This window comes from Procambarus clarkii, chromosome 49 (genome assembly GCF_040958095.1).
Source record: "Procambarus clarkii isolate CNS0578487 chromosome 49, FALCON_Pclarkii_2.0, whole genome shotgun sequence".
Lineage (NCBI taxonomy): Eukaryota > Metazoa > Arthropoda > Malacostraca > Decapoda > Cambaridae > Procambarus > Procambarus clarkii.
The window spans coordinates 12,892,900-12,914,436 of NC_091198.1; the positions used below are offsets into that span (position 1 = coordinate 12,892,900).

The 21,537-nt window shown below is 45.0% G+C and overlaps 1 protein-coding gene across 1 annotated transcript in view; it reads right to left on the reverse strand.

Annotated features, from left to right (window-relative positions):
- The window catches only part of LOC123763237 (macrophage mannose receptor 1), a 105,058-nt gene that overhangs the window by 75,636 nt on the left and 7,885 nt on the right, over window positions 1–21,537 (reverse strand). The window contains exons 7-11 of the mRNA XM_069302989.1: window positions 17,878–17,954; window positions 15,728–15,837; window positions 9,564–9,767; window positions 9,142–9,276; window positions 8,826–8,939 (exon numbers count right to left, since the gene is read on the reverse strand). Coding sequence (XP_069159090.1) covers window positions 8,826–8,939; window positions 9,142–9,276; window positions 9,564–9,767; window positions 15,728–15,837; window positions 17,878–17,954 — 640 coding nt within the window. The remainder of the gene's footprint in view (window positions 1–8,825; window positions 8,940–9,141; window positions 9,277–9,563; window positions 9,768–15,727; window positions 15,838–17,877; window positions 17,955–21,537) is intronic.

Sequence of the window (21,537 nt, forward strand, 5' to 3'; positions counted from 1 at the left end):
TGATGCCCAAGGCCATTCTGTTCTCCAGGTTGACTCGTTTACTCGTCCCCCTCGTGGTTGTCGCCGTCAACCCCTTCGGGTTGTGAAGATTACCTTTGATGGTAGGACCCTTCCATCCTCTGTCATTCTTGCAGGTGCCAGGTGCTCTGTCCAGTACATTCCTTCTCATAGGCTTTGTAACAAGTGCTGGAGGTTTGGGCATGGTGCCCTCCTCTGCTCTGGGACTGACTCTCTCTGTCCTTTGTGTGGGGACGAAAGTCACTCTAAGTCGGAGTGCACTTCTCCCCAGGTTTGCTGCCTCAACTGCAGTGAGGCCCATCCTACCTTCTCCCGTGCCTGTATCCATTACAAGCTTGAGGCAGCCGTCCTCAACTTGAAGCACTGGGAGCGTTTATCTTTTCCTGAGGCGAGGCGCCAGATTCACCGGCTCCCGCCTAATGCTAACGTCTCTTATGCTCGCGAGTTGTGCTCTTCCTCTCCTTGTCCTTCCCACCTTCCTCAGACCCACAACCGTTTCCGGGCCTTGGACCCTGATACGCCCACTGCCCCCTCCTCTGTTCCCTTGAGTTCTGTCCCGAAGGATCCCCCTCCTGGTCCTCTATCTGGGGTTCCCCTTCTTTCTGCCCGGTCTGTCGTGACTCCTGTGTCTTCTTCCTCGTCTCTTTCCGATCCTCCTTCCCATCCTTCTCCTCCATCTATTGACTCTCCCCGCCGCCTGTCAGTGCAGGCTGATGTCCATCGCTCTCCTACCGGCCGTCGTGTGTGCTCTCGTTCAGCTTCTCCTGTTGAGACACTGGAATCCGTTGCCCAGTACGTAGTTGCTGGGACACCAGTCTCTTTAAGTCAGAAGCGTAAGCCTGGTTCCTCTCTTTCCTCTTCCCCGGTGGATAAGAAGGCTTCGCTTTCTTCCTCGGCCCCTACTTCTGATTCTATCGCCCCTTCCCCTCCCATTTCGGTGGTTGCGCCCCCTGTTCCTGCTATGGAGGTTTCTTTGGCCCCCACTTCCCTCTCGGTTGTTGCCCTTGCTGCGGTGCACTCCCCTCTTTCTACTCCACCTCTTCCTGCTACTGTCCTTGACTACTCCTCTCGGTAGCCTCCTCCTCTTCCTCCTCCTCCGGACCCCACCTGTCCACCTCTGGCCTGTTCTCCTGCTTTCTTCCCTCCGTCTTTGCTCAGTTTACCCATGCCCCCTAACCCTGACTTTGCTGACCCTGATCTTGACCTTGATCTTCTTTAACGTGCTATGTTGCTCTTTTGCCTTTGTTTCTTCCTTGTTCGCTGTCGTTGTCCTTTCTCTTCTCTTCTCTTCGATGTCTATTCTTCAATGGAACGTTCGGGGTTATTATGCCAATTTCCTTGAACTCCAATTTCTGATTTTGCGATTTTCACCCCTTTGTGTCTGTCTCCAGGAGCCGATGCTTGGTGCTCGTCCTGGTCGCTTTCGTGGCTATTCCTTTCTCCCCCCCCTCTTAACTCTTCTGCTCTCTTGATTCGCTCTGATGTTCCCTTTGTCCCCTTACTTTTTCCTTCGCCTCTCCATTGTTCTGCTGCTCGTATCTTTGTGGGGAAATGGTACACTGTTTGTTCCATTTATCTTCCCCCGAGTGTCCCGCTTTCTCTTCCTGATCTGAAACACTTACTGGACTCCTTGCCTGAGCCTGTGCTCCTGCTGGGTGATTTCAATTGTCGTCATTCCCTTTGGGGTGATGTTCTGACGAACACCCGGGGTCGCCTTCTTGAGCCGTTTATCCTCTCTTCTTCCCTGTCTCTTCTGAATTCTGGTGAGCCCACGCATTTGGACTCTCGGACTCGCACCCTTTCCTGTCTTGATCTTTCTCTTTGCTCGTCTTCTCTTTACTTAGATTTCACGTGGCAGGTTCTTGATGACTTCCATGGCAGTGACCATTTCCCCATCCTTTTACATTTTTCTCTTTTCGCCCTCCCCTCTCCTTCCCTAGGAGGCAGTTTGCGAAACCGGACTGGAACGTCTTTACCCTCAGTGCTACTCTGACCTCTCCCTTCTGCCTCTCCCTCGCTCTCTCCTCCTTTTTCATGACACTGTCTTCGATGCTGCCTTCCGCTCTATTCCTCGCTCTTCCTTTCGGGGTCCACGAAAGTGCGTTCCCTGGTGGAATGCAGACTGTGCTCGGCCTGTCCGCTGTAAGCGTGCAGCCTGGAAGAGACACCGCCGTCGGCAGACGGCCGATTCTTTTCTTTCGGAAGGCAGGTGAGGTGGCCCGTAGGGCCATCCGTACGGCTAAACGTGAATGTTGGGCATTTTAAGTTTCCACCATTACGTCCGAAACTCCTCTGCCACAGATCTGGAAGCGTATCCACAAGATAGTGGGTAAGTTCGTTCCCGATGTTGCACCGGTCCTTCACCTCCATGGTACTCTTGTGGCGGACCTGTTGCAGGTCGCTACCAAACTGGGTTCCCACTTTTCTTCTGTTAGCTTTGGTCTTCATCTTCCTCAATCTTTCCTTCTTCGTAAACCTGTCCTTGTGTCTCGTCCTTTAGATTTCTGCACTCATCTTCGACTTCCCTATAACGATCCCTTCTCTCTCTCTGAACTTCGTTCTGCCCTGGCCCTCTGCGGTTCTACGGCGGCGGGCTCCGATGGTATTCATTCTGAGATGCTTCGCCATCTCCCTCCGTGCACGTCTCAGTATTTACTGAGTCTGTATAATCGGATCTGGGAGTTGTCGTCAGTCCCTGAGGACTGGCTCGACGCCGTTGTCCTCCCTGTATGCAAACCAGGGTCTCTGGGAACATCCCCTAAGGACTTTCGCCCTATTGCCCTCACAAGTTGTGTCTGCAAACTCTTTGAACGTATGGTTAACGTTCGTCTGATGTGGTTCCTGGAACACCATTACTTCCTCTCCCCATTTCAATTTGGTTTCCGCAAGTTCCGCACGACAGATGTCCTGGTGAACTTGGTCTATATTCGTACTGCTTTTGCTGCGAAGACCTCCGTTGTTGCCGTCCTTTTTGACCTGGAAAGACTTACGACACCACTTGGCGATATCATATTCTATCCCAGCTTCATTCTTTTTGCCTTTCGTGTCATCTCCCTCTCTTTCTCCGCAGCTTCCTCTCTCGTCGTTCCTTTTGGGTGCAGCTTGGTACCGCTCTCTCTGCCTCTTTTCAGCAATACGAAGGTGTGCCCCAGGGTAGTGTTCTGAGCACTACTATTTTTCTGGTTGCCATCAATAGTCTTCTTTCCTCTCTTCCTTCAGGCGTCTTCTCCGCTCTATACGTCGATGATCTTACTCTTTGCTGTCAGGGTGATGACTCTCCTCTCTTTTGACGCCGGCTTCAACTTGCGATTGATGCCGTGTCGTCTTGAGCCACCGATCATGGCTTCAAGTTCTCTACTACTAAGGCTTGTGCCATGACTTTTACTCGGAAACGGGTCGTTCTTCGTCCCTCTTTGTCACTTTATGGTCATCCCCTTGAGTACAAAGATTCCGCGAAGCTTTTGGGGTTATTCCTTGACACTCGTTTGTCTTGGTCTCTCCATATCTCTTACCTCCGTGTTGAGTGCTCTAAGGCCCTTGCCCTCCTTCGGGTATTGTCCCATACTTCTTGGGGAGCGGATAGGCGCACTCTTCTTGCTTTACATTCCTCTCTCGTCCTGTCTAAGCTCGATTATGGTTGCCCTGCTTACTTGTCTGCTTCTCCTTCTACTCTTCGCCGTCTTGATGCTTTGCACCATACTGGGTTGCGCCTCAGTTCTGGTGCCTTTCGTTCGACTCCCGTCCTCAGCTTGTATGTTGACACTGGCTTCCTGTCTCTCCAGGACCGCCGTGATCGCTATTGTCTTCGCTATCTTGCGACAAACCACACGGCACCTCGGATGCATTTCCGACGATTCCTTTCAAATAAAAGGGGTGGCGCCGAGGAAAATAAGACTCGCGTCCCTACCAAAAACACTACTGTCTTCGCTATCTTGCGTGGTCCTTGCAACATCCCTCCTCTCGCCTCTGTCGTGCTTTAAATTTTACCCCTCCTGCGGTTCCTGTTCCTCTTCACCACCTCCCTCTTTCTGTCCGGTTATCTCGCTTACAGGCTTCTCTTTCCGTTCGTATTTCTAATGTTTCTCCTCGTGTAGTTCCTTCTTTGCCCCCGTGGAGAGTCCCCTTTCCACAGTTTTGTACATTCTTGACCCGCATCACTAAAGCTTTTACCCCTCCTATGGTTCTAAAACGCCTTTTCCTTGAGCACTTTTCTTCTCACTCCCGCTCCGTTTCCGTCTTCACCGATGGGTCTAAGTCTGCGGACGGTGTTGGCTACTCTGTTGTTTTTCCTGATCGCACTTATATGTGTCGCTTGCCTCCGGAGACAGCTCCGCTGTCTTCACAGTGGAGTTTTATGCTATTCTCTATGCTCTTCGTCTCATGCTTTCTCATTGTCAGTCTTCCTTTGTGGTTGTTGTTGACTCTCGTAGTGCCCTCATGGCTCTCGGGTCCTTTAATCCGGTTCTTCCAGTAGTTGTCGAGATCCAGCATTGGCTGTTTCTTGTTCACAGTAAATTTAAATTGGTTGAGTTTTGTTGGGTTCCCAGCCATATTGGTGTTTCTTTAAATGAGCGTACGGATGCTGCCGCCAGGGAAGCCGTCCGCTCTTGTCACATCTCTCGTAAAGGTATTCCTTATTCCGACTTTTACCAGGTTATCCATTCCTCAGTCCTTACCCGTTGGCAGGCTTGTTGGTCGTCTGTTACTGGTAACAAACTACGTTCTCTTTAAGGTTGTGTCCTCGTGGAAAGCCTCCTGCCACCGTAACCGGCGATGGGAAACGGCTCTGGCGAAGTTGCGTATCACTTGATGGAGTTGGTCACTTGATGGAGCACCGCCCTGCTACTTATTGTCTTAATTGCATTGTCCCTCTTACGGTCGTGCATGTTCTTCTTGAATGTCCTGACTTCCAGGACGAGCATGTGTCTTGTTTCCCGACCGCCCCTCACGGTCACCTGTCCCTCAATAGAATTCTTGGTGACTCAGATACTTTTGATATCATTCGCCTTATGCGTTTTTATTCTCGTATTGGCATCCTTGGTAATATTTAGCGGCCTCTGATTATTCTGCACATTTGATGGTGCTACATAGCCTTCCCGGTTTGGTGCCTTCTATTGATAATTACTTACAACCGCAGTCCTCCCACCCATTCCCCCCTCCCCTGTCCCCTCGTCCCCCCAATTATACCCTATTCCCCTGGAATACACGTGGACCGATGGTACAATCATGAACCTAGTACAGAAACCATAATACCTCCAATAAAACTATATTACAAATCAACCATGCACAGTGATCATAAAAAGAAGAAAGAATAATGAAAGAAATAATCCGTAAAGGAGTAAAAAGCATTACACCTAACCAAAATATAGACCTGATCATATTCTACAAAACAAAGAAGACTACCGACCTCCTTATCAAAAAAGGCCGAAGCCGACGGAGAACCCTCTACAGCAGTCAAGCGTTGTATACATGTACACTTGCCCCCATGAAGGATGTAACCTTCAATCTAAGTACATAGGTATGACGTCGACCAAGCTGACGAGGCGTTTGACCTGTCATCTTCAATCCGGTGCCCCCAGAAATCCCATGAGAGAAGCCTATGACATTACCCCTAACAAGAAAAATGTTGAATAAAAATACTTGAATAAAAGACAAAACCCAAGATGTAAGAAGATTACAAATTCTTGAAGCAATTCATATAAAAATAGAACAACCTACCATGAACACCCAAATTTCGGAACTATTTACTTTACCCACCATGAGAGTAAGAACAAGACCGGAACATAACGATGCCAACACACAAGACACTGCTTAACATAATAGGCCTATTACATCTAATTAATCGTTGTATGTGCCCCTATTTGTCCCCTTATTCCACTTATGTTTTCACCTGGCTCCGTACTGGTATAAATCTACCGAGAGTTATAGTTTATCACTTGAGAATGAACCATGTAGGTTCGAAACATCGTGCGATTTTATAATAAGTGCAATATATTCTTCAGTTATTCACTCCCTTTTCTTCACACTGAAAACGAACATGACTTTTGATGAACTCCTCTTCCAGCCAATCCCTGATGCTAGAAGACTAGTAAGAGGGATAGAAGCCCGAAATCAGAAAATAGTTAATACGGAATATGCTGTCATATTCAATGAACACCTTCCTTACAAATTTTGGTTCCGTGGAAATGAGACGGAACCAACAGGCGCAAGTTGGGCAACCAACTTGCTCTTACAGTACCTCAGTGTGGCAATCAAGAGAGTAAATGCCCAGTGTATCCTTGACTCTTGCCAGCGATCTAGGTAGTTCGAAGAACTTTAATGTCTATGAAATATTTCATTATAACTAATGTTTTATATAATTAAGATAAACAGACGTTGGGATGATAGACGAAGGCAATGTAGTGCATACACATGGAAGCCTTCAGTGCTCCTTCGAATCCCTCTGGGGATAAGAGTGCCTATTATTCCAACCGAGATGGTGCCCTATATATACAGTATATATATGTGCACCAAGGGTGAGGGACCTCACCAGACGTGCCAAGGGTGAGGGACCTCACCAGACGTGCCAAGGGTGAGGGACCTCACAAGACGTACCAAGGATGAGGGACCTCAATAGACGTACCTAGGGTGAGGGACCTCACCAGACGTGCCAAGGGTGAGGGACCTCACCAGACGTACCAAGGGTGAGGGACCTCACCAGACGTACCAAGGGTGAGGGACCTCACCAGACGTACCAAGGGTGAGGGACCTCACCAGACGTACCAAGGGTGAGGGACCTCACCAGACGTGCCAAGGGTGAGGGACCTCACCAGACGTGCCAAGGGTGAGGGACCTCACAAGACGTACCAAGGATGAGGGACCTCACCAGACGTACCTAGGGTGAGGGACCTCACCAGACGTGCCAAGGGTGAGGGACCTCACCAGACGTGCCAAGGGTGAGGGACCTCACAAGACGTACCAAGGATGAGGGACCTCAATAGACGTACCTAGGGTGAGGGACCTCACCAGACGTGCCAAGGGTGAGGGACCTCACCAGACGTACCAAGGGTGAGGGACCTCACCAGACGTACCAAGGGTGAGGGACCTCACCAGACGTACCAAGGGTGAGGGACCTCACCAGACGTACCAAGGGTGAGGGACCTCACCAGACGTGCCAAGGGTGAGGGACCTCACCAGACGTGCCAAGGGTGAGGGACCTCACAAGACGTACCAAGGATGAGGGACCTCACCAGACGTACCTAGGGTGAGGGACCTCACCAGACGTGCCAAGGGTGAGGGACCTCACCAGAGGTACCAAGGGTGAGGGACCTCACCAGACGTACCAAGGGTGAGGGACCTCACCAGACGTACCAAGGGTGAGGGACCTCACCAGACGTACCAAGGGTGAGGGACCTCACCAGACGTACCAAGGGTGAGGGACCTCACCAGACGTACCAAGGGTGAGGGACCTCACCAGACGTACCAAGGGTGAGGGACCTCACCAGACGTACCTAGGGTGAGGGACCTCACCAGACGTACCAAGGATGAGGGACCTCACAAGACGTACCAAGGGTGAGGGACCTCACAAGACGTACCAAGGACGCAGGACTCACCAGAGGCACCAAGGACGCAGGACTCACCAGAGGCACCAAGGACGCAGGACTCACCAGAGGCACCAAGGATGCAGGACTCACCAGAGGCACCAAGGATGAGGACCTCACCAGAGGCACCAAGGATGCAGGACTCACCAGAGGCACCAAGGATGAGGACCTCACCAGAGGCACCAAGGATGCAGGACTCACCAGAGGCACCAAGGATGAGGACCTCACCAGAGGCACCAAGGATGCAGGACTCAACAGAGGCACCAAGGACGCAGGACTCACCAGAGGCACCAAGGATGCAGGACTCAACAGAGGCACCAAGGACGCAGGACTCACCAGAGGCACCAAGGATGAGGACCTCACCAGAGGCACCAAGGATGCAGGACTCACCAGAGGCACCAAGGATGAGGACCTCACCAGAGGCACCAAGGATGCAGGACTCAACAGAGGCACCAAGGACGCAGGACTCACCAGAAGCACCAAGGATGCAGGACTCAACAGAGGCACCAAGGACGCAGGACTCACCAGAGGCACCAAGGATGCAGGACTCAACAGAGGCACCAAGGACGCAGGACTCACCAGAGGCACCAAGGATGAGGACCTCACCAGAGGCACCAAGGATGCAGGACTCACCAGAGGCACCAAGGATGCAGGACTCACCAGAGGCACCAAGGATGCAGGACTCAACAGAGGCACCAAGGATGCAGGACTCATCAGAGGCACCAAGGATGCAGGACTCACCAGAGGCACCAAGGATGCAGGACTCACCAGAGGCACCATGGATGCAGGACTCACCAGAGGCACCAAGGATGCAGGACTCACCAGAGGCACCAAGGATGCAGGACTCACCAGAGGCACCAAGGATGAGGACCTCACCAGAGGCACCATGGATGCAGGACTCACCAGAGGCACCATGGATGCAGGACTCACCAGAGGCACCAAGGATGCAGGACTCACCAGAGGCACCAAGGATGCAGGACTCACCAGAGGCACCAAGGATGCAGGACTCACCAGAGGCACCAAGGATGCAGGACTCACCAGAGGCACCAAGGATGAGGACCTCACCAGAGGCACCATGGATGCAGGACTCACCAGAGGCACCAAGGATGCAGGACTCACCAGAGGCACCAAGGATGCAGGACTCACCAGAGGCACCAAGGATGCAGGACTCACCAGAGGCACCAAGGATGAGGACCTCACCAGAGGCACCATGGATGCAGGACTCACCAGAGGGAGGGATGAGGATGACAGGGGTGCCAGCTGGCACCTCGCAGGCGTAGTGCCGGGGGACGAGACAGTCAGTTGGCACCCAGGACGACGTCGGGATAGTCAGCGCCGACTCTGCTCACACAAAACATTTATTTAAGCCATTATCTTATTACTGAATCAATAAATAATTTTAAGAATCAATAGGTTTAATATTCAGCAAATTAAGACGACACTTGTTTAATAAGATGTTTTTGTTGGATAAATTTTAAGGAGTGTTATCTCAGTCTTACTCACTCACTCACTCACTCACTTACTCACTCACTCACTCACTCACCACCAATCTCAAAGAAGACACATTGTTGATCCTGCGCACTGAGAGCGTCAGTTCTGTCTTGAGCCGTCATCTTGGTGAAGTTCTTACTGTCCATAGTAGTCCCGTCCGTCCAGTAGATGTTGTCACTCGGTTTACCTGTCCAAATCCAAATTACCTGTCTATTTACCAATCCACATTTCAGAGAAAGTTGTGTAAATGTTAATGTTCTTTCTTTAAGTGTAAGACACTTTAGTGTGAAGGTCTTCCTTATTCCTTACACGAGACAAAGTAATGAGGACTATGGCATATATCAGCCATAGAAATGGCAGATATATCGTGCCAAGATGGGACTATATCTTTGTGGTTACCACTAAGTGAGTATTATCCTGGCAGTGACCTTATCCAGCCGAGTGATCAACCCACTAAATTATATAATGACTCACTGTAAAGACCAATCCAGAGCTGGTCTGACTCCGGGATGTGGCTGTAGAAGAAGGCGTCCTCCTGCTCAGTGTCGAGGACGACCAGGGCGGCGCCGACGGCTTCGCAGGTACTCTTGGCGTCCTGCCACACTACCAGGTCCTCCACCTCCGTGTTGAAGTAGTAGCAGGAGTTCTCGAACACCTCCCAGCCCGGCAGACACGCGCCTGTGCTCACACCAATGTTCCGTTATGGCTGGGTCCTCGGGAAGTGTGTGTGTGTGTGTTCGCGCGAGCGAAGGAGGTCGGTACTAGCACTTAACTCAGAGTAATGATTCTAGTTGTTGGAAACAGACGAGAGCAAACTCCCAGAATCAAGCTGATAGTACAACTATGCCAGCACCAACTTCAATACCATATCAAGCCAGCACAACTTCAATACCAAATCAAGCCAGCCCCAACTTCCATACCACATCAAGCCAGCCCCAACTTCTATACCACATCAAGCCAGCACCAACTTCTATACCACATCAAGCCAGCACCAACTTTTATACCAATCAAGCCAGCACCAACTTCTATACCACATCAAGCCAGCACCAACTTTTATACCACATCAAGCCAGCACCAACTTCTATACCACATCAAGCCAGCACCAACTTCTATACCACATCAAGCCAGCACCAACTTTTATACCACATCAAGCCAGCACCAACTTTTATACCACATCAAGCCAGCACCAACTTCTATACCACATCAAGCCAGCACTACCAACTATACCACATCAAGCCAGCACCACCTACTATACCACATGAAGCCAGCACCACCCTCTATACCACATCAAGCCAGCACCACCCTCTATACCACATCAAGCCAGCACCACCCTCTATACCACATCAAGCCAGCACCACTTCCTATGCCACATCATGCCAGCACCACCTACTATACCACATCAAGCCAGCACCACCTTCTATACCACATCAAGCCAGCACCACCCTCTATACCACATCAAGCCAGCACCACCTTCTATACCACATCAAGCCAGCACCACTTCCTATACCACATCAAGCCAGAACCACCTTCTATACCACATTAAGCCAGCACCACCCTCTATACCACATCAAGCCAGCACCACCTTCAATGTCATATGAAGCCAGCACCACGTTCTATACCACATCAAGCCAGCACCACCCTCTATACCACATCAAGCCAGCACCACGTTCTATACCACATGAAGCCAGCACCACCAATACCACATCAAGCCAGCACCACCCTCTATACCACATCAAGCCAGCACCACCTTCAATATCATATGAAGCCAGCACCACCTTCTGTACCACTTAAAGCCAGCACCACCTACTATACCACATCAAGTCAGCACCACCTTCTATACCACATAAAGCCAGTACCACCTTCTATACCATATGAAGCCAGCCTCACCTTCTATACCACATGAAGCCAGCACCACGTTCTATACCACATGAAGCCAGCACCTCATATACCACATCAAGCCAGCACTACCAACTATACCACATCAAGCCAGCACCATCTTCTATACCACGTCAAGCCAGCACCACCTTCTATACCACATCAAGTCAGAACCACCCTCTATACCACATCAAGCCAGAACCACCCTCTATACCACATCAAGCCAGAACCACCTTCTATACCACATCAAACTAGCACCACCTTCTATACCACATCAAGCCAGCACCACTTCCTATACCAAATCAAGCCAGCACCACTTCCTATACTACACCATGCCAGCACCACTTCCTATAACACATCAAGCCAGCACCAATTCCTATACCACATCAAGCCAGCACCATCTACTATACCACATCAGAACAAGACTCCGTTCCAATATAGAAGCATCAAGAAATATGGACCAATAGGCTTTCTACAATCACTTCCATTCAATACCCATTGTTTCTTGTTCTGTCTTGTGTTTAGGAATTTAATACCCTATTAATACCACCTCACCCCATCCACCTCACTCAAATGTAGATATAAACAAATCGAAGATGTGTAAGTTCTATTCAGTTGTGTATGTGTAAACTAAAGTCTTTGAAAATGTAATAAGTTTTACGAAACGCGCTCAAGTGTCGCGTCAGACTAGAAATAAAAATGAATTTTGGAGAATTGATTTTTGAATTACCACCAACAGTGAAAAGAAACGTACGAAAGATCGAGAAAATTTGTGTTAGAATTATTAATCTTACTTTTTCGGTCATATATAATATATATATATATATATATATATATATATATATATATATATATATATATATATATATATATATATATATATATATGTCGTACCTAGTAGCCAGAACGCACTTCTCGGCCTACTATGCAAGGCCCGATTTGCCTAATAAGCCAAGTTTTCTTGAATTATTTGTTTTTCGACTACCTAACCTACCTAACCTAACCTAACCTAACTTTTTCGGTTACCTAACCTAACCTAACCTATAAAGATAGGTTAGGTTAGGTAGGGTTGGTTAGGTTCGGTCATATATCTACGTTAATTTTAACTCCAATAAAATAAAATTGACCTCATACATAATGAAATGGGTAGCTTTATCATTTCATAAGAAAAAAATTAGAAAAAATATATTAATTCAGGAAAACTTGGCTTATTAGGCAAATCGGGCCTTGAATAGTAGGCCAAAAAGTGAGTTCTGGCTACTAGGTACGACATATATATATATATATATATATATATATATATATATATATATATATATATATATATATATATATATATATATATATATATATATATATATATATATATATATAAGGTGAAAACATGGGGGGATACATAAGGGATAAATGGGGGGTGAAACATAAGAATAGAGGTAACTGCAGAAGGCTTATTGGCCCATACGAGGCAGCTCCTATCTACATACAAAGATTAATCCAGTGTAATTGGCCTGTTATGTTGAACATTGTCTTCTGTGTTAGCATCGTTATGTTCTGGTCTTGTCCTTACTCTCATGGTGGGTAGAGTAAATAGTTCCGTGATTTGGGTGTTCATGGTAGGTTGTTCTATTCTTATGTGAATTGCTTCAAGAATTTGTAATCTTCTTGCATCTTGAGTTTTGTCTATTATACAGGTATTCTTGTTCAACATTTCTCTTGTTAACAAGAGAAATGATTTGGGTGATCATGTTAGGTTGTTCTATTCTTATGTGAATTGCTTCAAGAATTTGTAATCTTCTTGCATCATATATATATATATATATATATATATATATATATATATATATATATATATATATATATATATATATATATATATATATATATATATATATATATATGCGAACAAGCCTGAATGGTCCCCAGGACAATATGCAACTGAAAACTCACACCCCAGAAGTGACTCGAACCCATACTCCCAGGAGCAACGCAACTGGTATGTACAAGACGCCTTAATCCACTTGACCATCACGACCGGACAGAATGAGGTGATAGCCGAGGCTATTTGAACCACCCCACCGCCGGCACTCGGATAGTAATCTTGGGCATAGCATTTTACCAAATCACCTCATTCTTTGGGGCACACGTGAGGAACACAAATGCGAACAAGCCTGAATGGTCCCCAGGACAATATGCAACTGAAAACTCACACCCCAGAAGTGACTCGAACCCATACTCCCAGGAGCAACGCAACTGGTATGTACAAGACGCCTTAATCCACTTGACCATCACGACCGGACAGAATGAGGTGATAGCCGAGGCTATTTGAACCACCCCACCGCCGGCACTCGGATAGTAATCTTGGGCATAGCATTTTACCAAATCACCTCATTCTTTGGGGCACACGTGAGGAACACAAATGCGAACAAGCCTGAATGGTCCCCAGGACAATATGCAACTGAAAACTCACACCCCAGAAGTGACTCGAACCCATACTCCCAGGAGCAACGCAACTGGTATGACCAAGACGCCTTAATCCACTTGACCATCACGACCGGACAGAATGAGGTGATAGCCGAGGCTATTTGAACCACCCCACCGCCGGCACTCGGATAGTAATCTTGGGCATAGCATTTTACCAAATCACCTCATTCTTTGGGGCACACGTGAGGAACACAAATGCGAACAAGCCTGAATGGTCCCCAGGACAATATGCAACTGAAAACTCACACCCCAGAAGTGACTTGAACCCATACTCCCAGGAGCAACGCAACTGGTATGTACAAGACGCCTTAATCCACTTGACCATCACGACCGGACAGAATGAGGTGATAGCCGAGGCTATTTGAACCACCCCACCGCCGGCACTCGGATAGTAATCTTGGGCATAGCATTTTACCAAATCACCTCATTCTTTGGGGCACACGTGAGGAACACAAATGCGAACAAGCCTGAATGGTCCCCAGGACAATATGCAACTGAAAACTCACACCCCAGAAGTGACTCGAACCCATACTCCCAGGAGCAACGCAACTAGTATGTACAAGACGCCTTAATCCACTTGACCATCACGCCCGGACAGAATGAGGTGATAGCCGAGGCTATTTGAACCACCCCACCGCCGGCACTCGGATAGTAATCTTGGGCATAGCATTTTACCAAATCACCTCATTCTTTGGGGCACACGTGAGGAACACAAATGCGAACAAGCCTGAATGGTCCCCAGGACAATATGCAACTGAAAACTCACACCCCAGAAGTGACTCGATAGCCTCGGCTATCACCTCATTCTGTCCGGTCGTGATGGTCAAGTGGATTAAGGCGTCTTGTACATACCAGTTGCGTTGCTCCTGGGAGTATGGGTTCGAGTCACTTCTGGGGGTGTGAGTTTTCAGTTGCATATTGTCCTGGGGACCATTCAGGCTTGTTCGCATTTGTGTTCCTCACGTGTGCCCCAAAGAATGAGGTGATTTGGTAAAATGCTATGCCCAAGATTACTATCCGAGTGCCGGCGGTGGGGTGGTTCAAATAGCCTCGGCTATCACCTCATTCTGTCCGGTCGTGATGGTCAAGTGGATTAAGGCGTCTTGTACATACCAGTTGCGTTGCTCCTGGGAGTATGGGTTTGAGTCACTTCTGGGGTGTGAGTTTTCAGTTGCATATTGTCCTGGGGACCATTCAGGCTTGTTCGCATTTGTGTTCCTCACGTGTGCCCCAAAGAATGAGGTGATTTGGTAAAATGCTATGCCCAAGATTACTATCCGAGTGCCAGCGGTAGGGTGGTTCAAATAGCCTCGGCTATCACCTCGTTCTGTCCGGTCGTGATGGTCAAGTGGATTAAGGCGTCTTGTACATACCAGTTGCGTTGCTCCTGGGAGTATGGGTTCGAGTCACTTCTGGGGTGTGAGTTTTCAGTTATATATATATATATATATATATATATATATATATATATATATATATATATATATATATATATATATATATGTCGTACCTAGTAGCCAGAACGCACTTCTCAGCCTACTATGCAAGGCCCGATTTGCCTAATAAGCCAAGTTTTACTGAATTAATATATTTTCTCTATTTTTTTTCTTATGAAATGATAAAGCTACCCATTTCATTATGTATGAGGTAAATTATTTTTTATTGGAGTTAAAATTAACGTAGATATATGACCGAACCTAACCAACCCCACCTAACCTAACCTAACCTATCTTAATAGGTTAGGTTAGGTTAGGTAGCCGAAAAAGTTAGGTTAGGTTAGGTTAGGTAGGTTAGGTAGTCGAAAAACAATTATTTCAAGAAAACTTGGCTTATTAGGCAAATCGGGCCCTGCATAGTAGGCTGAGAAGTGCGTTCTGGCTACTAGGTACGACATATATATATATATATATATATATATATATATATATATATATATATATATATATATATATATATATATATATAAAAATGTGTGTGTGTGTGTGTGTGTGTATATCACGAAAATAAACACGTGATTAAAAATGTGACAATGTCAGACCACGGAGGAAACATGAAACAGGAATTTCCTTAAGTACTTTCGTATATTAATACATCTTCAGAACTCCTTCTGAAGATATATTAATATACGAAAGTACTTAAGGAAATTCCTGTTTCATTTTTCCTCCGTGGTCTGACATTGTCATATATATATGTTCATTTATGTCATCGTATAACACATACAAATAAAAGAACTTGTGTGTTCATGGTTAGGCTTCGGCTTATGTAGAGTTTAAACACCTTACCTTGAGCTTTCTTGCACATGAAGTGGAACTCCTCGGTGACCTTCTCCACCACCCAGCGACCGTCAGCGTCCGAGGCGTCCACGGCCCCAGCACCGTACCCATTCAGAGACCTGCCGCCCATACCACACCTCAATACACGGCATTCCCAGCTTAAGGGGCCCGGTGCTCAAAAATATTCGTCCATGTATGAAATATAGTGAAAATTGTTAAACAAATCTCCAATTTATTGTCTTAAGCATCGTGAAAGTTTCATCCCAATATTTTCAGAAATGGATTTTAGACAAGTTTTTAAAAAGAACATTTTGTTGATCAGGAGAACAGCTCTTATTAACTGGGACTGAGGGATGATGCAGTAACAAGGAGATGCAAGCACCTGTCCGATAAACAAGGAAGAAGAATAGTAGTAGTAAGAAGGGTCCTCAGAATGTATATGCAGCTGGTGCCTTTATAGCACCGATGAGTAATACATAATAACACAAATAATAATGAGAATGTTATTATGCTCTATTTTGTTATATATTACATAAATACATTGTCCAATTTAATTATCTGTTACTTTCACTAATGTCCAATTTTGGGGGGAGGGGGGGTGAAATTTATTTATTTATTTCTCCTTTGTTTATTATCTGATTTTATTGTATCTTCTACATCATGGAGAACGTATACCAGTCATTAACTATGTGAAGCTAGAATGAAATTAGTCAACAAATAAATCAGTCACAACTGGCAGAACTTAGGACTAATTTATTTATTTTTTACTGATTTTTCACAGATTTCAAACTCTATTTTGTTTGTATCCAAAGGTTGTTTTGATGATTAGGGACCTGATTAGGGCTTTATCATATATATTATGACTTCATATAGATCCCCATTATAATGATCTAAATCATTATAATTATCCCAATATTTTGTTTGTTTATGGGCGGTTATTTTTTCTTAACTTCATTTCAAAACATATTGACCTACATCTTTTACATATTCGAATACGAATGCCAAGCAATATTTACTAAAATTTACAAGATATGACAACAATTCAAACTATATATATCTATTGTCGAGAAGTTTACCTTCATTTTTCTGTATGAAAAGGATTTTCAACTTTCAAACTGAGTAAAAAAATCAGTTTCTGAGCAATTATCACCATTTTTACATATTATGTGCAAAGTTCTTAGTTCTAGGGTTTATATTTGAACCTTTATTCATAAACCCAAAACTTTGAGAGGTATACATTTTTGCATCTAAATTTTGCACATGTAGTATTTTGAAGGCCACATTGAATTTTTTTTTTTACAATAAACTGTGCTCTCAAACTAAATTTCTCAAATAGAAAATTAAGGTTATATGCCATTCTGAGTCCACAATGAAAAATAAAAATTAGTAACATTTTTAATAAATTTGGGTAATAATGAAATCAATTTTTTTAATTTTTGTATATGTTTTTTTTATATATATTGTTTTCTGTTCACATTATGATGTTGATCCATTAGGAGAAGTTGGAACATTTACCATGTAGATTATGCACACAAAATTTGAGTGTTTGAGGAAGGTTTATAAGTTGGTCACAGGGCTCCTTAATCTACACACTGAGTGTAACGTTCTACCCTCACTTTTTTTTTACAGTGGTGGGTAAATGAGTAGATGATGCCTGTTTCTTACAAGTAGTCTTAGAGATCTTACTTCCTGCAGCTTATCTTAAGTCATACTCGAACTTCCCGCAGCTTATCTTAAGTCATACTCGAACTTCCCGCAGCTTATCCAAAGTCATACTCTACCTTTATGACTAAACCACACACCAGAAGATGAAGAGACGACGATGTTTCGGTCCATCCTGGACCATTATCGTGTTGATTGTGACGTGATAATTTGACACGGCCTGATAATGGTCCAGGACGGACCGAAACATGGTCATCTGTTCATCATCTCGTGTGTGGTTTGGTCATCATATCTTCAGTAACGTTATTGTGGCTCATTCTCTGCAAACTCTAACTTGATACAGCTTATCTAAAGTCATACTCTAACTTGTCATAGCTCATCTACAGTAAGGTCATAATCTACTTGTTTTTCCTTGGAATATGATTGGCCAGCCGATTGATAACCGGTTGGCCTGTTATTGCACTACACAGCCGAGGTGGCACCTAGGCATTACTCACAGGTCAGGCTGCCCGTCCTCCCAGTTAGTGTAGTTGGTGACCTCGCCGTCCACCCAGGTAAACTCCCCCGGATGATCCTGGGAAACAAGGGGAAACAGTTTATGTGAAACCGACGCGTCCTACACTGTAGGGTGTTGCCAGAGTGTGTGATGTAGTGAACTACGTCACCACATTACACCCCCTACATCTTATGTTGACTTCCTTAATGAAATACAACTCCAGGAAAATGAATACATGCAGTAGTTAACACCAATGATAAGTACAGATTGGATTAAATATCTCCACATGGGGATTTTCAATTAGAAGCAACATTTCATGTGCAACACACAACGACGTCCACTCGTTGTGTGCCGAATTCAGTGTACTCGTTCATGGCACATGAAACGTATTTTGTAATTATTGTTGTCTCTAATTGAAAATCCCCATTTGTAGATATTATAATTAATCCAGCTGCCAAACTTGGTGTTTATGAATGAGATACACTTTATACTGGAGCAGCCCGTCCTCATATACAAAGATTCAAGCTTGTTAATCCAGCGGCCAAACTTCCTGTTTATGAATGAAAAGCTGTTTACACACGACTCACAACTGATGACGTCCGAACACTTCCAGAACAAGTGCTTTGCTCACGTCCTGTGTTCGAACCACAATTCTATAAATGCTGTGGGGTATTTTCCCAGCAGGATTTTGTTTGTTTATTTATTTATATATTAATTATTAATTTATTGAAATTACTTTAATTTATTATTATTAATTCAAAGTGGAGTGTATACTCTGTGATTATCCTGCCAGGTGTTTACCTGATCACATATTTGGGTTTTTTTATGTACGTAGCCTATTAATCAAATATTAATATAGATAGTGGTAATAAACTAATGAATTATTAATGTTAGTTCTAATACTATACTGGTATTAGTGTAATACGGGACACAGCTTAGCCGTTAAGGAAGTTGTGGCTGGGTTACCCAGCCATGCACACGTCCTGGTCACGTGAGCCATGTTGTCTCGTGTTCGAGCAAGTATGGCGTCTGTACAGGTCGACGTAGATGCTAACAACTCTCTGTGATTATTTTTCCTCCCTTGAACCACACCTGTAGAGTAACTACAGTGTAGTAAACTGTATCCACAAATGAATAATATAGCAAGGAAATGTTGTGTAATTTGTGAAACCAGGCTTAACCTTGAGGTTGTTGTTTTCATGCGTTCTAAAGATCTATCCTAGACACAGAATAAATAAAAGCCAATAAATCTGAGCTAAAATAAACTGAACTGGCACCTCCAATAATTCTTGCAACAATTAGTGACTAATGTGAGTCACGTTGCCTTTGGGGATTTGCTGGTGGAGATAGTGGTCACGTAGTAGCTCAATATTGGCTCAACAACCTGGTGACGTCTCAACTTCCCAGCAGTGCACTCTCGTGGGCAGCCTTTGTTTACAATGCTGCCATCGTTCTCCCTCCACTCTTGACACATACAGAAACGGTTCATTTTGTTTTAAGAAAAGTGGCTTATTTAGTATATTTGACTACTGTTTATTATTGAATATATAATTAATAGCAATAATTTGTTTATTGTGTTGCCAGTTCCGAGACTGGAAGATGTTTAGTGGAACATTAGTTAGCTGAATTTTGTGACGAAATCTGATGGTAGCGGCCTTTCTCATTCTCTGTTATCTTTTAATGACAAATGTAAATTAACATCTTATGGCAGTTAGTAATGTTAGTATGCTACTGTCGGAATTTCCCACATAATTCCAAGGGGGGAATGAGAAGTAGGGGTCTGAGTCCAATATTTAGGGCTGCCGAACACTTCATTCCTCTCCTTCAGAATTATAATATTGTTTAAATTTTAACTTGCAATGTTGTGTGGCAGTCCTTTCTGGATGGATGTCCCATACTGGAGCTGCAGGTGTTAGAAGTCTTTGAGCGACTTCTTTTCCTGTTAGCTCTAAAGGAACTAGTTTCTCTTAAGGTTTGAGAGAGTGTTCCCTTGGCACTTTACTTTCGCTGTTCTCAAGATATCCTGGTTGTCTGGATGAACAGAGACTATACAACCTATAGGCCATTCTGAGCCTATAGCCACCCTATAGCGTGGCGCATCACTGTCCACCAAAACAATGTCACCAGGGTTTAAGTTAATTTTGTTGTAGGGTTTGTTTGCCCCCGTAATGATACTCCATCAGAGCAGTTAGGTATTTTAGAGTCCAAACGTCATTCCACCGACTTATTACTCGTAACAGATGTTTATAGCTCTGAACCAAGTCACTCTGACATATGAGAGATCTTCTGGTCCCTCATCTGTAAGGGATGCTAGAGGGCTAAGAAGTCCCCCCATGCATCAGATGAGATGGACTTAGTGGCTCACATTGTGAGATATCGTCAGAAAGGTAGGTCAATGGCTTATTATGGACCCAAGATTCTATTTCAGTGACAACGGTTTTAAGCTCCTGTAAGTCAATCTTTTGATAGTGGAGGGTTTTCCTTAGACAACGTTTCACTGTGCCCATCATTCGTTTGTAGAAACCTCCGTGCCATGGTGCTCTGGGGGGTATAAACTTTCAGTGGCACTGCTGTCTATTCAGGGCAGTGTGTACCTCTGGGTGGTTCCAGATTTTCCTCAGACATGCTTTACCCTGCCACCAAGTTGCACCTGTTGTCTGAGATCATCAACTTGGGGCAGGATCAACGGGCAGCAAACCTGCGGAAAACCTGTATGCACTCACACAGGAGCCACTTCTAGATGTACTCTCCCTTGTTGTAGCAAAGGTCAAAACGCAAATGTATGCCTTCACTGGAACGTTGTCCTTGGTGCCTGTGAGTGTTAGAATGCCTGTGTAGTCCTCCCAGTGGTCTCAAAGGGACGGAGGTGGACAACTCGTTCCTTAGGGAGTGGAGGAGGTTCTGGATAAGGACACACCTGAGTGCCATGCCTCCAGCAGATTACACAGAATTTTATTATAGACTTTACAGTCTGGTGACCCTCAAGAAGCCAGAACTTTTGTCTTAAATTTGTGAGGGTATCTAATACCCCACCACGCAAAGTGCCGTGTTTGTGCATGTGTAGTGCGTACGTTTAGCCTGCTTACTATGTGGTGACAGAGAAGAAACATTTATTTTTTTACTTCCAGGTCTATTTTGGCATGCTATAAGTGGCCCCCTGCTCCTTAATATGCAATAACTGTCTAGGTCAATCCAGAAACCCAGATCATTTTCAAGTTTTTTAGGGAGATTTTCAACATTCATCCCGTATGTGTCGATTTGGGCTCTTTTGACCCAGTACTTTAAGGGACTAGGGATTTTTTTTTTTATTTATTTTTACATGCAAGCATGCTTATAAGTACAATAAAAGTAAACAATAACAACATAGAACAGACCAAAATAACAAAGCACAAATGTGCAAAAACATAAAGGAACAAATGTACTAAACACAAAAACACCGACCGGAAGAGCCGACCACAAAACAATACTAACTACAAACAAATCACAACAAGCAAGTTAAAACACAGCGGAATATAATGCAGAAATAACACACCAAAACAAGAAATATACAGAACAAGGCTACCAGCACCGCAGACACACGGAGAGGCACCAACACAAAACGAAAATAATAATAATAATAATAATAATAATAATAATAATAATAAAAATAACAACAAGAAAG